At 44.9% G+C, this 17,223-nt stretch overlaps 1 protein-coding gene across 3 annotated transcripts in view; it reads left to right on the forward strand.

Moving 5' to 3' along the window:
• CDH20 (cadherin 20) overlaps positions 1–17,223 on the forward strand; it is a 189,524-nt gene that overhangs the window by 129,164 nt on the left and 43,137 nt on the right. For 2 of the 3 annotated variants that reach the window (XM_037015805.2, XM_073213161.1), the window contains exon 2: positions 9,656–10,038. In XM_037015805.2, coding sequence (XP_036871700.1) covers positions 9,793–10,038 — 246 coding nt within the window. In that variant the 5' untranslated portion in view covers positions 9,656–9,792. Of the gene's footprint in view, positions 1–969; positions 1,137–9,655; positions 10,039–17,223 lie in introns of those variants that run through there. The other variant, XM_073213162.1, reaches the window with a different exon arrangement.

The following is a 17,223-nucleotide window of genomic DNA, read 5'->3' on the forward strand; positions in this document are numbered from 1 at the left end:
CTGGCTGATAAGAGGACAGATGAGAACAGAGCCACCAGTCGGGAGGCCGCTGCAGGGAGAAGGTATGGAAGTAATGGGAGGCTGAGCAGGAAGGATTCTCATGCTGACTTCTGCGTTTCTCCTTAGACGGCTGGAAGAGCCATTCATTCCCAGGCTAGAGTAAGCAGAGCAAGACCCAGGAACGAGAACAATTACAAGTAATGCTGGGAGGAAATGATATCTACTGTGACCATCAATCTTATATTTGTTTAGTGAGTTCTCATTTCCAGATGTTACTAGATTTTATTTTCTTCATTATTACTCTGTTTATATTCTAATACTTCTCCAAAGAGCCACATGTCTAAAGCCAAGCCACATCCATTACCACCGCCACTTTAATTTGTTCTACTTGGGTGAAGTCTCAATGCTTAGTAATCGTGACTTTAGATGTCCTTAAAATGAGGAGTGAATATGAAATACTTGATAAAGAACTGACTCCCATAAACTACTTGTCACTGCACGGAAGTGGACAATGATCCAGTGATAACAATTCTCCTGTCACTCCACTGACCGGTCAGAACCAGTCTTCCTCATTCATTACGCCTGAGCAAGCATCAGCACAAGCTTTGAATGCTCAGCACCCACACAGCTCCCTCCTGCAAGTACACCATCTCTGTCACAACACAAGTGCAAATTAGGCCATATGGACAGAACTTGTTCTAATTTTTTTTTTAAACCAAAGAATAAATATCCCCCCACATCCCCTTCTAAATACAAAAACTTGCCTTTGCTGTTCTGAAATTACAGAAGTTCTTCCCTGTTGAACTCAGGAGCCCCAGATGGTTTGACTCATATCCAGGCATGTGGCCAAGTGCCCAAAGACGTCCACAGCAATATCTCCTTCCCCACAGGCTCTTCTGGAGCTTTGCCACTCCCCCGTCAGAGTGGTGTGTGTCCCCTCGTGTGTGCATGGAGCTGCAAGGAGCTTGTAACCAACAGAATGTGGCCAAAGAGAAGCTGAGGGGTTTCGGAGGCTAGGCCATTAATGATGTGGCTTCTGCTCTGAGAATGGCAGCATCCACATGGGAGCCCTGACTGTACACAGTCGACTGCTGCATGGAAGCCACCACGCTGTGAGGAAGCCAAGATTAGTCCAGGTGGGAGTCTCACATAAGGTACCAACTGAGACTGTGTGAAGACCCAGAGATGCCCAGCAGCCTCCAGCTGCACCAGACCCCTGCAGAGGATTATTTAACTTTATATTACAAGAAGGGATGCCTGTGTCTATAGCACTTCTGACATGTAAGGGTTTATTACATCTGTCCAAGAAAGCAAAAGTATCACTTTGTTAAAAACTCATTGTTTTCTTGACTTTTGTTGCCTTTATACTGTCTCATTACCTACACCTCTTAATATGTTCCTGGTAAGAATAGGTATTAAAATCAGTATGGAAAGATATTAAGTCAAATTAAAAGATTGAAGGCAGAAAGAATAAAAACATCAAGCTATTAAATACTGTTTTAGAGCTTGAAACTACATTGGCACTCAGTCAATATTAACTAAGCACTTAGTATGTGTCCAGTACACCAGGTATCAAGGATACGTGGATGAAGATGCTATCTGCTTCTTCACTTGGCTTACAGTAAGGGGAAGAGAGAGACAGGTAACCAATCACAACACTGAATAATGAAGCATGAAGACAGGGAACGCACAAGGCACTCCAAGAATACAGACAAGAAGGGAAACAATCGTAACAATAAAAATAAAATAACAGAACTTAATCTATAGTATTAGGTCATGATAATCTGTGGTCATCCTTTATAAGAGATTATTATCGTTATATGTGAGGCTTGAAAAGGCTGAGCAAATGCCCAGCATCACACATCAAGTGGCAGAGCTGGAAACAGCCTTAAACCCAAGATGTCCTAATTCTAACGTATGCATCATTATCCAAAAGAGATTTTTTTTCTTCAAAGTGTGTATTAGAAGACATGTTTCTCTTTTCCTTTAACAGAATAAATAATAAATATCAATATCAATAAGATTTTTACTTTTAAAAACAGATTTTTCTTTTCCTTGAACAGATGAGACATCCAGGTGTCTTCTATGCATGCACTTTTTACACATTAGAGGAGTGAACAATAAAATACCCAGTGTGCCAGTGGAGATTGTGTAAAAGGAACACTATTTGAGAACTGGCAGGTCAAAACTAGCAGAGCTGAACTTCCAGACTGGTTTCACCAAGTGCGCCACAGGAAGCCACTGAAGAGCTGGTCCAGCCCCAGGTCGGGAGCATCAGCAAGCCTGGCTTCCGGGTGTGCTCGGGAGCAAATTGCTCTAACGGAGAGGAAGGGGCTCACATTTTTTATGCCCAAAGCTGCTTTGAAGTTTTAGACTAAAAAGAGAAGGAAAGTTCTAGCCCTTTAAATAATCAGGCATAGAAGGATGACGATTTTATCCTTTAAGGCTAAAGCCAAATTTATTATCTTGCCTATAATGCCTCCTCCCAACTTCCTGCTGTGAGCACAGAAGTTTCCTCCTCACTGTTTCATCCTGCCCATCACACCCCACCAGGACCCACCTTCCTTCTTGTCTATTCAGTGTGTAAGCGTTGGAGACTCTGCCAGCTCGTGAGTCCAGACAGCTCACTAACCTTCCCCTTCCCCTCCCCAAACCCTCCACCCGACCCAAAGACCTAATCGCTGGTTGCAGCTCTCCTGACCAGTTTTCCCTGAGCTCTCAGCTGCTTCCCCCACCCAACTCCAATTCTCTCCAGCAACACTGACCATTACACTACTAAACAGATATTTGACCAGTTAGGTTTTCACGCTCAAAAATCTTTCATTGCTCACTATGAACAGCTAAATATATTCAAAACACTTCGGTCCAGCAATATTCAAAGCTCCTAGGTACTGTTTTTTTGCCCCATTTCCTGCCTCATTTCTCAATATTCTCCTGAATGGACCCCATTCTCCAAGCAAATTAAACTATCATTCTGCCAGACAGGCCCCTTGGCATCCTGCATCTGCATCTTTGCACTTGCATTTTCTTTCCCTTGGAAAGCCCCCCTTTCTATCCTTCAAGGTCTAGTTCCTATGCCGCCTTAAACCTCCTCCTACCTGACAGAAGTCATTTCTCCCTCTTCTGAACCTGGCCTCAAATTTTAGGGGTCCTTATCACAAAGGGATCTGTGTTGCAGTCAGTCATGTGTGGAACATATGCTGCAGGGTCACTCCTGAGAAAGAATCCCAGTTCACCTGCTTACCTGCTTTGTAGCATTTACCAAGAGCTATGGTAGAAATAACTCACACCAGGGCCAATTTTAAGGAGTTGGGAAGAAATGAGCAAATCAGCTCTAATGAGAGCTGGTAGGAGCCTAGGAGCTAACGCAGCACACCATTATTCATTTGTTTGCTTGTCTGTAAAATGGGAAAAAATTCTTGTAAAGATTAAATGTCAAAGTAGATGTAAACTACTTAATACAGCCAGGCAGAGAAAAGCACTCTATGCTTCCTGCTGCCCTAAAACACTCTCACCACCAGGCTAGTAATGGTGCCATGCCCATGCCAGCTCCTACCGCTGTTTCCACACCGGTATTAATGGTAGGTTCTTCCCCATTGAACTGTAAGCTCCTTGAAGGGGGGAAAGGGAACTAACATTTATTGAGCAACTACTATTTTTCAAACACAAGAGTTTAACCATCTGCCATACACCAGCTAAGAGCTTCAGATATATTTTCTCACTTAATTCTGACAATCTCCCTGTGAGTGTCTATAATTATACACAGTTGGTAGATGACAGAGACTGAACTTAAGTCACTTGTTCAAGACAGCACAGATAAGCAGAAGGGATGAAACTGAAACAATTTTGTCTTCACCAACCATTCTTTGATTAAATGTAATCTGATGCTCAAATATCTATCAAATTAATAAATTAAGCCTGAGTTTTAGATAGCAAACTGACTTCTGTCAAAGACTTCTCTTCCTATAGATTAATCTTTATGACCCAGGGAAGACTACAGAATTGTCCTACCTTCGTAAAGTTCCACACAAAGGTGAAGTTATAGGCAAAAACACTGAGTAGCAAGCATTTGCAAACTTCTTAGCGAATAAGAATGTTAACCAAAGAATTACATTTAAAACACATGTTTTTAATGAACAAGCACACATTTAATGCAATTATAAATGGTGCATAAAACTAGAAATGAGTGAGCATGTGAGACAACTCCGAAAATCAAAATTGATCATTCTTGTGTAACTCTAGTCAAAGAAATTGCCCATGGACCGAACTGTAGTTTCATTAGCTTGATTAAAAGTGAAAACTGGAGGAAGGATAAAGTAGGTCAAAAACTTCCTGACTCCTTTAGGATTAAAACATTTACTGGATACTAAGTATGTGTGAGAGGATCAGTAAGAAGCTATTCGCCATTTTTGGAGGATATGGAAAGAACAACAGGGCCCCCTCAAATGGAAAAGTTGATTTTAATGAGAATGAAAAGCAAACAGGAATTGGGCATGAACTCTAGCAACAGGATTTCTGAAGTGGAAATTCCTTTACTCATGACCCAAGCTAAGGAATTTATAGCTAGAGGCTCAGCACACATAAGGGATACACAAGGCAGGTTTTATTATGGACTGATCAGGTTTTTCAAAGCCCATGCCTAAATACAAAATTCAAACTTCCCACCATTTTTTTTTTTTTGCTCTATTCCTCTCACCTACACGTGGACACACACACTCCTAAGTCAGCCATCCTATACGTCCCCCTCAGCCACATCAACCCCACGGTTCCGTTTCTGAACTTCTCAAAACAACTCTTCCATAAACTAGTTTGGTTGTGGAAAGGAGAAGTGCAAAAAGAACAGGTGGGAAGAAAGGGGAAGATTTCAGAGACTGATAATGGCTTGAATGAACATTATAGGAGCTGGACTTTGAGGCTCGGGATTCACAAGTTTTTGAGGAACTTGGAGAAGCAGGAATTCATAGAAAGATAAATTGATCAAAATTAGCATAAACATGGGTGATGACCACCTTTTCTATGAAATCTCCACCAAAAATTATTCTTTGCTTTTCTTCACCTGTTCAATTTTTTTTAAGGTAATGTCATAATTCCTCACCTCTATACACACCATCAGTTGATTAACAGCTCCTTTGAGGGTTGGGAGAAGGTAGTATGACTGCATTAAATGTACACACTGATTCTAAGAGAGATCCCATTTCAGAAATGCTGACTTCGGGGTTGGGGCAGTGTCGTGAGGCAGGTGAGATGCAGAGACAGGGAGTGGAAGTGAGAGCACAACCGAAATCCAGGAAATCTGGTACCTATACAGCCTCTTCCGGCTCTGTTAAGGGCTGACCTCTGTAGATGGGTGGCTTAGGGAAGGCTGGGAGTTGATGGCCATAAAAGAAGGATGGGGCTTTGTTGCCCTTAATGACTACTCCAGAGGAAACTGAGATGGAACATCTGTAGTAAATGAAAAAGACTTTAGGGCAGGAAACCATCTCAGCTTCCAGCATACAAAACCATACTACATACTCTTTCCAAAGAGATCCTTGGGGTGGACTTTGGTCGGTAACACAGACATAGACATCCGGATTCAGGAATGTTCAACGTTTGCTTCCAGAATGACTGAAAATATTTTTCTTTATGGGATTCCACAGTGGGAATCTTGCTGTTTGTGAACTGTACATATTCAAAGGTATCAGCATCTTATGAATTTTTCACTCCGCTTGGTATCCACAACCACCTGCTTTGTTCTTTGTGGGTTTTATATACCGAAGAAATTTGACTGCTTAGTAAAATGGGCTTCCATATATCTGTCAAGGAAGACCCTTGACTGAGAGGTGGAATAATGCTGTGACACTGAGTTGTGTTCCAGTTTAATGGTGATGCACCTCATGGGGCACTGTAGTATTTCGCAGTAATATCTAGGATCGTCACAAAGTTTCTTCTTTTTAACTACATTTTAGAGGGAGGCTCTTTCTATAAGTAAAAGTAACAGCTTCAGAAGTTTAGCTGCCTAAAACCAAAAGACCACTGTCTATATTTACTTCTGTGCAGGCACAGGCCACATCATAGGGACAGTCACCAGCAGAGGCAACTGACTTTCTGCTTCTATGGCAATGTTGTTTGAGCGTTGCTAAGTAGAACTTCCACTAACCACGTAAAGCTCAGAAAAACTGGAATAATGAAGAAAGAAATCAGAGGGAGACCATAAAAGCCCAGTTCATTTCAAGGAGAAAGCGGTAACCATCCCTTCCTCTACATTTAAAATATCACAACAAATTTAAATACCGAAATAAACAATTCACCGAGAGCACACTTTATGTACAACTTTAATTCCTTCCTACTGCGTTCAATGTTGCTATTGTATAACCCTGGTTCTACTTTCTAAAAAGTTAGGCAGGGAGTATTTTTCATGCATTCTGTCCTGAGGAAGCAGGAATGAGGTGCTCTCCATCAACGGTAACTATCAAGTTATTTAACACAGGAAGAGTTTACACGCACTGCAGGCTTTGATGCTCTGGGTTTTAGAGGGATCACGAGAGGAGCTACAGTCTCTTCTTTTATATGAACAACAGAAATTAGCCCACCTTCAAACACATCATTGCTGTTCTTATCACATAGGAAAAATGCAGGAATGTGAGAACTATATTATTTATAACAATTGCAAGCTGGTTAGTATTTCTGATAGAACTGTTTTTCCCTTCAGTTGTATAAACAGCTCTAACTGTGAAAAAGTAATGTTGCTATTGTATAACCCTGGTTCTACTTTCTAAAAAGTTAGGCAGGGAGTATTTTTCATGCATTCTGTCCTGAGGAAGCAGGAATGAGGTGCTCTCCATCAACGGTAACTATCAAGTTATTTAACACAGGAAGAGTTTACACGCACTGCAGGCTTTGATGCTCTGGGTTTTAGAGGGATCACGAGAGGAGCTCCACAGCTTTCATAGGATCACTGAGGGCTCCACGGGTCCTGAACATCCACAAGCCACTTCTGTACATGCCAGTGAAAGGTAGGAACGTGAGGGCTTTGCACTCACGTGCAGGAGGCCAAGGTGGGCAGGAAAGAAATGAAATTTGAGGTAGCCAAACTGCCTACGAAATATTCATCCCAAAGATTCCAAAGAACACTTTTTTTTCTTGAGCTCTTCAGACCACAGCTATAGGTAGAGATGATTTTAATTGGCAAGAATCCATGTCTACTTTGTAAGAGATGGAAGACTATAAGGGACAGTACTTAAAATCTCTCAAAATTTCAAATCTCATTCTGTCCAGAAAATTCAGCCAATGCAAGCAGGATAGGGACATGTGCGCGCGCACACACACATGCCCCTGCACACTTAGAATCCAAAAGACACTATAACTAGCCACAGAAAATAATCAAAATAACCGAAACTGATAATTAGGCAAAATGTACACATATGAAACACAGGCATTAAAGGAAATATACTAAATAGAGTAGATATATTAAGCGCTATCTTTGATAAATGCGATCTAAAGAATTTTCTCTATTCTACAGAACTTCCTAATAGCTAGTCCTTCATTCAGTTTCTTTATATGGAAAAACTATGTCTGGTTATTACAGAATTCGGCTGGGCCACAGTCTACTACTCAATAGTACTTATTATAGTTGCAGAGATTTGCAAAATAACACATACAGTAAGCCGTTTCAGAATTTTGGCCCAAAAAGTGTATGGAACACATTTCAGGCTTAGCTTCATCATTTTTACAACTCAGCTATTTCTCCCTGTGTGGCTGTTCAAACGTCAGCTGCCACCTTACTCATTTGCAGAGCCCTTTCACCTACATTATGCCAGCAGGCCCTCCTGGTAGTCCTCTGAGGTCAGTGAGAGAACTGTCATTCCCCACTTGGCAGGTGAGGGACAAACTTCACAGAAGTGACCAGTCAGAGGTAATGAAGCTAGAACCAGGGGCCCAGCTGACTCTTAGTCTGGTGCTCTTTGGGGAAATTACAGATAGGGTTTTATCTCACAACACATGGAATATTCCCTTTGTGGCTACCAATAACAGTATTCGGTCAATGGCTTTTTTTTGGTAATGCCCTTTGGTCCATCTTCTAGGTCCCTAAAACAGCATAGCTATGTCTCACCCATCTTTTTCATTAATTCATCTCCTGTGTTCAGATTCCTTCTTCCAGAATGCCTGCCTCCCCTTACACAGGGATCAGAGAAACTTGAGCTGGTTTCTGCCCGCTGGTCCAAAGAGAAATCTACCTGGTAATCCACCTTCTAGCACACCAGTGTTCTGTATTAACAAACACATCACCCTAAATAAGGCACCTGGCTTGCTTTCACTTAGCCATCAATGTGCCTATAGAGCTAGAACTCCTAAGGGCACCGTTTCCCATTCTGATACAGAAATTCTATAGTCTCCCCAGCTTTTCCTCTGTATCAGTTCTCACTGAAGTGATTTCTTATACAGAAATGAAGAGGCATATTGTACGAAATGATTATAAGATATATTTTTCTTTTGTTCATTTCAATAGTGAGTATTTGAGAGGAAGCTAAATGAGTTCTCATGATGACAGGTGGAAGGTGGTAATTGAGTTAGCATCAATGCATTCATTTTAAACCGTTTGTAGAAATGGAGCATTATTTAGTTGCATGGGTCTGAAAGCCCCATTTGTTCTGAGATGACAGCAGTTCTCCCACATTAACAGTGGGGGAAAAAAACCCACAGAAGACATTTTGGTTGTTTGGCTTGAAAACTATGACACCTCATTGAACCCAGCTAACATAAAGGAAGAAAAGGTTGATGAGGTCATAGCCAAGGAGTGAGGCCACCAGCTAATCTGACTTCATAGCGACAAAAGAAGTTTGACTGATGAAAAGGTGTCCACAAGGTACAAGTCAACATTGCTTTGCCTAAACAAGCTTTTTGGACCAGGAAAAAAAAAATATGTTAGCTAGACTCTCTTACTGTGATCACAGCAGCATGTGACTAATGGCACTTTAACATTTTTTGTGAATGACAGAACAATTAACTGACCACTGAAATCCTGGAAAGGTCACATAAGCAGTCCCTATCAGAGCTTCACAGCCAAAGCAGCAGAGTATGAAACCGTTCCACCATGAGCTCAGAATGATTAAAGTCAGAAGTGATCCATGGCTGCTTATAAACGAAGTCCAACATTCCTAGTTTTGTCAGTACCATGCATGGGGTAGGCACAAGATTATTGTGGGTGTCAAAAAAGATAGTTAGATGTTGCTTTTGGTTTTTTAATGAGTCAAGAAAAGCAGTTGGGCTAATGAAAACATTAGTTATTAGCTGTCAATTTTGGAAATGAATGCTATTTTTAAGAGTTTAGGAGGCTGTCTGAACATAAATATTTCAAAGAACACACTGTTAATTCAAGCCAATCAATAATACAGCATAACCCTCCAGCTGTTACCAATGAGAAGAAATTTATTCAGTAGTTTTATTCCTGCTGAAATCCATATCCAAAGGTGTGGGATTGATTATTGCAAGATAAGTTGTCTTTTTTATATCAAAATATTGTTTATTACTCAAAGATATCTATAGCAGTAACATGCTATAACTCTTAATTCGTTGAGTAGAAAACTGAATATTTACTGCCATTTCTTGAAAACTTGCTACAAACTCACAGAAAAGAATTTGACACCATCACACTGTGTTTTCTTTAACTTGACAGGAAGTCAACTTCAAGCAGATTGACCCGCATCGTGATCTCATTTGGGAAGCTTAAGTGTCCAGTAAACAGCTAATTTGGAAAATACTCAAGTTCCAGTGGCTTATCATCCTGTTACTTTCTGCAAACCTGGCAATCCCATGTGGACTTCGGGTAGAATGAGCAATGCAAAGAGCTGGCTGGGACTTGGCATGTCCTTGTGCTTCTGGGGACTGATGGGCCTGACAACCACCGTGCTCTCGGGGACACCAACACCACCCGGTGAATTAGAAGTGCTGCCGTCAGACAGACCACAGTCACACTCACGGACAAAGAGGAGCTGGGTTTGGAACCAGTTTTTTGTTCTGGAAGAATATACGGGAACTGACCCTTTGTATGTCGGCAAGGTAAGAACTGTCCAGTAAAAGATAAGCATAAGCTATGGGGATTGAGTTATCAAAACTGAGTATGAATGTGAATTAAATATGAAGGCTCACCTGCCCTACATCTGAGTTCTGAGATTAACTGTAACTAGTGGTATGCTACCTGACAGCTAGCTGAAATCTAATTTCTGCTTTGTCAGATACCGATCAGAAAGAAAAGGTTTCCCTCCTTGTTGGTGCCTCTGCTGTGAGCAGGAGAAACAAGGAATTGGGTTTTGGAGGAAAAGCCTGGGACCTTACAAGAGGCACCCAAGTCTCCAAAGAGGCAGCAGCAGCCTCGCGAATAACAGGATGGAAATGACAAGACAGGGAAGAAAGAAATCGGGAAATGCAACAGGGGAAGGAGAAGGGGCCTTTTTGCTTTTCTTTTTTTCAAAGCATTTCCACAGGTATCGCCTGAGGCCTAAATTTAATGGGAAAAAAACAAAGAATAAAACAGTCTTCATTTCAGAAGATCCTAGTATGTGCTTTAGGAGAGCTGAAGACAATCAATGAATATATTTATAAACTTTACACTTGAATTCCCTTGATTTATCTATCATCATTTCCTTTTTAATACAGCCTTTCTCCTGTATTTACTTTATCTGGATCTTAATCAGAGACCATTTTGCAAAGGCAACCAAGTGAGAGAAAATGGGAAACAAGGAACTAATTAGAAAATAAATAATTCATTCAAATGGTAACGTAAACACTTGTTTGGCACAGAGGCTAAAAGAGTAAGGGCAGGGCTGCCGAGTCAAACACGTGTGGGTTCAAAACCCAGCTCTGCCAAATGCTTGCCCAGTGACTCTGGGCAGGGCGCAAAGCGCCAGAAGCCTGTTTCCTCAAATGCCCAGTGGGGACAGTAAAGGAACCACAACTGCTAAGAGTCATCTACAGAGCTTGCTCTTCAACTCCACCCACTTCTTAACCCAATTGCCTCACTTCTGTCCCCACAACCACACTAGCTGAGTCTTCGAGGCCCCTGAGGACCTCCCGTCTAACAAACCTGATGGCTTCCCTCGCTGCAGCTGCCCCCCAGCAGCTCGGCCCCTGCTGACCAGTCCCGGCCCCTCCCGGCCTCCTCCCCTGAGCTTCCCGACCGCCACAGCCCCAGCTTTCCTCCTCCTCAGCCTCTCCCTCTAGCTGACCCCAACTGCTGGTGGTCTTGTCGGCCTTCCCTGGACCTCTCCTCTCCCCACATTCATTCCCTGGGTAGATCTGCCTTCCCTGTGGTTTTAAAACAGCACCTCTAACCGAGACTCATAAACCCTACTGCACATGCGTTCGTTCCACATTTAAGACGCAAAGGCCTCCCAAACCCAGGGCATCCTGTAAGGGATTCCTGGTCTTCCTCCAAACCAAGTCTGCCCAGTCTTCTCTGGGCGAGCACCGCCATCACTCAGCCCCTAAAACAAGAGGCCTGGTGATCGTTCTTCTCTCTCTTGCCCCTGCATCCTCTCCACCTACAAATTCTCTTAGTCCTACGTCAGAATCAGTCCCACCGCCTCCGTTTCTGTCACCTCTACTTCCCCATCTTCCCTCACCCATTCAAACACCTAGACTTCCGACTGTCTTCCTCCCTTCTCCCACATTCCTTCCAACCCATTCTCCATATATGCTCGTTTTGAATGGGAGTCAGACCAGGCCGCTCAGCTTACATCCCTCAGGGTCTTCCTACTGGACCCCACCCCCACCCCACAAGGCCGCTCCCCTCTGACCCAGGCTGCCTTCAGGCCTCCCACATCTCCTGCCACTCCGTCTTTTCCCCACCCTGGGATTCCAGGGACACAGCCTCTGGCATTTCCCATGGCCTGCCAGCTTCGCCTTACTATTCCCCCAAAATGAAATGCTCTTCCCTGGCCTCCCTCATGGCTGGCTCCTCCGCATCCTTCAGGGCTCATTTTAGATTCAGCTCTTTCTTGAACATTCTCTAAGGTAGGTCCCTCTGTTCAACTCCTTCACTACCATTTTTTTTCACAGCTCTAATCACAACCTTCAATACCTCATTCGTTTATTTACATGTTTATCATCTGAAGCCCCAGACAGACTATAAACTCAGTGAGGATGAGGCACTGCCCCCATTATATCCCAAGGCCTATCACTGCCCCCGTCACATAGAAGGTGCTGAAAAAGACATTTAATAAGTGAACGCTTCATGGTGTGTAAGAATTAAGTAACTCATGTAAAGTGCTTAGCACAGTACCTAGTCCACAGTTCGATCTGAACAATCCTTACCTGGTAGTAGTAGTAGTAATAGAGGCGGCGGCGGAGGAGGGGTGGTGGGGGAGTGGTAGCAGTGTAGCAGCGGCAGTAATAGTGACAGAGTAGTTGTAGCAGCAGCAGCAGTAGTGCAGTGGTAGTAGTAGTAGTAGTAGTAGTAGCAGCAGTGGTGGTAGTAATAGGAGGAGGAGGAGGAGAAGTGGCAGGAGCAGAGCAGCAGCAGTAATACAGGGGGCTCATCCGGGGAATTCAGCACCTCGGCAATGTGCACCGAATCCCTGAGATAGATGCAGAGATCAGACCAAATATTCCAATGTAGACGTCATGCAGCTGCAGATCTCTTGGCCTCAAAATCTGTGAATTTTCTTTTGACGTCTCCCTGTCCTCTCCTCCCTTCATGCACAGCCACATGCTGTCACTATCTCCTCACACTCACATCCTCCCCAGGCTCATTAATGATGGGGGGGCCCTCCATTCTTCATGACTAAGCTGAGCTGCCAGCCCTCCCCCCAGGACTCAGGACGCTTGTCTCCTTGAAGAACCCTTTCCATCATGTCACTCATCTGATTAGGAAAGCACTGTAGCTCTCCAACGCTCATCAGAGCTCTTAGCATATAGTTCAAGGACTTCCAGAAAACTAGTCCTCCTTTATCCCACCCTCCCCTACAATTTCTCTCATCTAGTCCTGATCCCAGGCAAGCCAGGTCTCCTTCCTGGCCCTGACACACACACCACATTCGTCCCCAGCCTAGACACATACCCAAGACACTGCCCTGGCAAGGATATACTGGCACCTCCTCTCTCTTCCATCCCATTCAAACTCCTCAGGGCCCCAGCTTAAAAGCCACATGCATCATGAACACATCTGCCATCTATCCAAATTTCCAAAGACTTCTAGCTACTCGATATTTGTAACATGTTTCTTCCATAGACATACGTGGCTACTGCTATAGTTCAGGACAATACATTTGTATTCACTAATTTCTTTGTATGCAAATACAATTTAATGCCCTCTTCTCTTCTCCTAAGGGGAGAAATGAGATGCCAACCCTAGCGTTCCTTACACTTCCCAGACATCATTACCCCAGCACAGAACAAGACACACAAAAATGCAGAAAGACAAGGGTATCTGACATTACTGGATGACCACAGTACCATGTGTCAGTCACATTCACATAAAGATCATTTAACCATCATAAGAATGCTGTTAAGTAAATATGCATAATCCACCACTTTAAGATAATTAGCCTGGGGAACAAGGCTCAGAAAGGTTATGGTCATTGTCCAAGGCTACACAGAAGGTAACAGGAAATCTGACAGCAAAACCATGGGTTCCCTTGACACTGCCCTGCTTGCAGCCATTACTGTAGACTTAGCCCTGAGAAACACAGACAAGAGTCCATAAACCAGGAATCTAATCAAGTCTGGCTGCTTCCCATGCTGGGAGTACTTCGCTGTGGAGCGCCCTCTAAGTCTCACAAGCAGCGCTCACCTTCTTCCAATTACCAACCCAGGGCACAGGAGCCCCGGGCAGCTCTCCAGTCATCCTGCCCAGCCACACTCCCGCAATCAGCGAAGTCCTTAAATTGGGTGTGTCACAGCCACGTGAAGAGGAGGACCATATATTCACTCACCCAGGCACTTTTCCCCTTAACTTTCTTCTCAAAGAGAATCCATCACCTTTCATTCCCTCTCCCTAAGGGGAGTTTGGCTTGTCACCTTGAGCTCTGCGCCATGTCTGTTTAGAGAGCCTGCCCGAGTATTTGCTTATTCAGAAAGGAGTACGGCAACAATTATCAGCTGTAATTGGCATAGCCTTATAAAATCCACACTGAGCTTTCCAGGGACAAGGCGGTGTCCAGTTAAGGCTTGATTATATTGACATATACAAAGAGGGGGATGCGGAGAGCTTGTGCTCATGCACTCATCTGTAGTTCCAAGTCGTGCTGAGGTTGACAACTACACGGAAGCTGTCTAACCTCAAATTGCAAGCACGGCATTCCTGCAACGAGAGGAGGCACTGTGAAAGATGACAAACGGAAGGATAACCACCCTTGCTTTTAAAAATCCCAAGTCAACTAAGATTTTTCTAATTTGTGTGCATTTCCCATCATTCACTAATTCTTTATCTGAACATCTTACAGATTAAGAAATCATTAAGTAGGAGATGGAGGGAAAAAATGTTTTCCCAAGATGTACACAACTATGTGCTGCCATCTCCACTCCAGAAGCTCCTTCCTTTTTCAGAAGAGGTGGTGCTCAGTTGGTGTTGGCTTAATTAATATGGATAAACGTAAAGCACATTCTTATCACACTGCCAATTTGTTGAGTGACTTAGAGTGAAGCTGTTAAAAAGTCTCTTCATTGCAATTTCTGTGACCAAATAGTGCTCTTTGGCTGGCAACCCCTAATGTGAAATGCACATCACAGTGCCAGTGACTGACTACTGGGCCAGGACTCGGAACGCCGCTATTTCCCCTTTTCCAACCAGCTCCCGTCAGGTTCTGATGAGAGAATGTACTTGAGGGAGGACCGGAGGCAGGAGGAGGGGGACTCACTCCTCCCACCTGGCCAGCAGCTGGGTCCAGCCCCTGGATTCTTTCCACACTCCCAGCAACAGCCTCATCACACCCCCACGGAAATGTCAGCATCCCTGGATGCTGCCCCCTTCGCAGGGGTCTGAGTCTCAGTTCTGTGGAAGGTGGGGGCTTCTCCACTAAGGGGATCCTCCACTAAGATCCCGAACCCCCAGCCCCAGGGGGCAGCACTTCCCCTGAGAGTTCTCAGGCCCTGCCTCCTGCCAACTTCTAGGTTCCAAGGGCCCCCACTTCTGCCCTCTGCTCCCCCAGCCAGAGAGGCACCTGCTGCTTTCTGTTACTATCCCTCCGAGACCTCAGTGTTCCCTTGTGCCTTTTCGATCGTCCACGTTAAATTCTGCTAAGTAACTGGTGTAGGTTTTGTTCCCTAACTGGGTCCTGAACCAATTCAATTATATTCCTCAGAAATCAGTTCCGTGGAAGCAGATCTCGGCCCCCTTCACAGTACCCTTCCTGCCCCTGCTGCTCCCTCACTCACTCCCCCTTTGCTCCCCACCTTCCCTCCCCTCTCTCTTGCACAGGCTTGCAAACACACACACGAGAAGCTACCCAAAAGATGCCTACTAGCCCTTTTAAGACAAAGGTTAACATGACGGCATGCCAATGGGTTTCAGCCCCAGGCAAGTTCACTATGGATTCAGTGTGACCAAAGAAATGATAGTAGAACATTCTTGGGATGAAAGGGTTATACCCAACTTTATTTCCACAGTGGCAGGTCCAACACTAAAATCTCAACCACTCAGAGCGAGTCTGCATGCAGCAGGCCAGTCTCTGCCTCTGGGCCTCTCTACCCACACAGCCATCCTCTGGGCCTCTGTCCTCAGCACTGCCACCACTCCAGCCTCTGTTCTGCTCTCCTGCAGCCTTGCAGCCCTGCCACCGTGTCACCCAGAGCACTGGGTGGAGCTCTTTACATACAGTCAGTAGCAATGCATTGCCCACATGTGTAGTGAGCTAACCACCAGGGCCACGTGAGAATCCTGGCCACAGGAACCTTCATTTTATCCACACTCCACCCCTCCAGGATTCTCTCCTTTCAATTTATGTGCCCTCAATCCTCTGCAATGGTCCCTGTGCAAGAAAGCCGGAGCATTGTAACCAAATTCCATAATAACAGAGGCTATGACAATATACAAATAACAAAAATTACAACAAATTATAATAACCCTCAAACCTGGGGGAGACCCATTGCATCCTGGCTGTATTCAAACCAGTTCTAATAAATTATAATAACCCTCAGGCCTGAGGAGATCCATTGCCACCAAGTGGTCATCCTGGCTGTACTCAAACCAGTTCTACTCAAAGGCATTAACCAAAAGGACCATGGGTGGGCCTTACGGTACCCACCTTCTCCAGCCTCTCCAACATAAAGTCCAGTAGACACGCAGGCTGATATTGTTGCTTCCTGTCTGCCCTCCACCTCGTCCCAGCAGCCAGAACTGCAGCTCCAGTCCAATTTCTGTCTGCTCCGGCCTTTTCTAAAACCAACCCACATCTGGGTCCTCATGAACTTTTAAATTCTTCCTTGAGAAGCAGACCGTATTTCCTTTTGTGCTTGAGCCTGAGGACGCAGCAGAGCATGGAGCGCTCCATGACCTGAGGAGGGGCCGAGCCTCTCCTGGAAGAACCGCGGTTGCCGAGTCCCTCTGGCTTATCCACCAGCTTCCACCCAGGTGGGGGCTCAACCGAGGAGGGGCCGATGCCTCCGCACCGGCAGGACCTCCACCCCCACCTGTTCATCACACCTCTGCTCCTCCATTTCTGGGCTGACGGTTCCCCTACATCCCTGACCTGCCCCACGGCACCCGGCAGCCTGCGTGCTGCTGCTTCTTGGGCCTCTTCCCTCACCTGCCCCAGGGCACCCGGCAGCCTGCGGGCTGCTGCTTCTCGTGCTGCCCCTTCTCGGGCCTCTTCCTCCACCTGCCCCACGGCATCTGGCAGCCTGCACTCCCATCTGCTCCTTCTTGGGCCGCAGCTCCTCGTGCTGCTTCCTCTCAGGCCGCAGCACTTCATAATGACACCCATTTCGATCAGCTTTCTCTTGGGGTGGAGCCCAGCCCTCCACCCCTTCACAGCACATGTCCACAGGGGACACTTGGATGTCTCCCCATCATAGGTGCAGCCGCTGAAACACTCCTTCCATGAGGTCAGCCCGTTCTTTTTCCCTGGTCACCAATGAACCCTGCAGACTGTTGCCAATTGTCTTGCCAATGGGTTTCAGCCCTGGGCAAGTTCACTATGGACTCAGTGAGACCAAATAAATGACAGTAGAACATTCTTGGGGTGAAAGGGTTATACCCAACTTTATGTCCAAGAGGCAGGTCAATCGCTAAAACCTCATCCACTCAGA

Source organism: Manis javanica, chromosome 9, assembly GCF_040802235.1.
Source record: "Manis javanica isolate MJ-LG chromosome 9, MJ_LKY, whole genome shotgun sequence".
Taxonomy (NCBI): domain Eukaryota; kingdom Metazoa; phylum Chordata; class Mammalia; order Pholidota; family Manidae; genus Manis; species Manis javanica.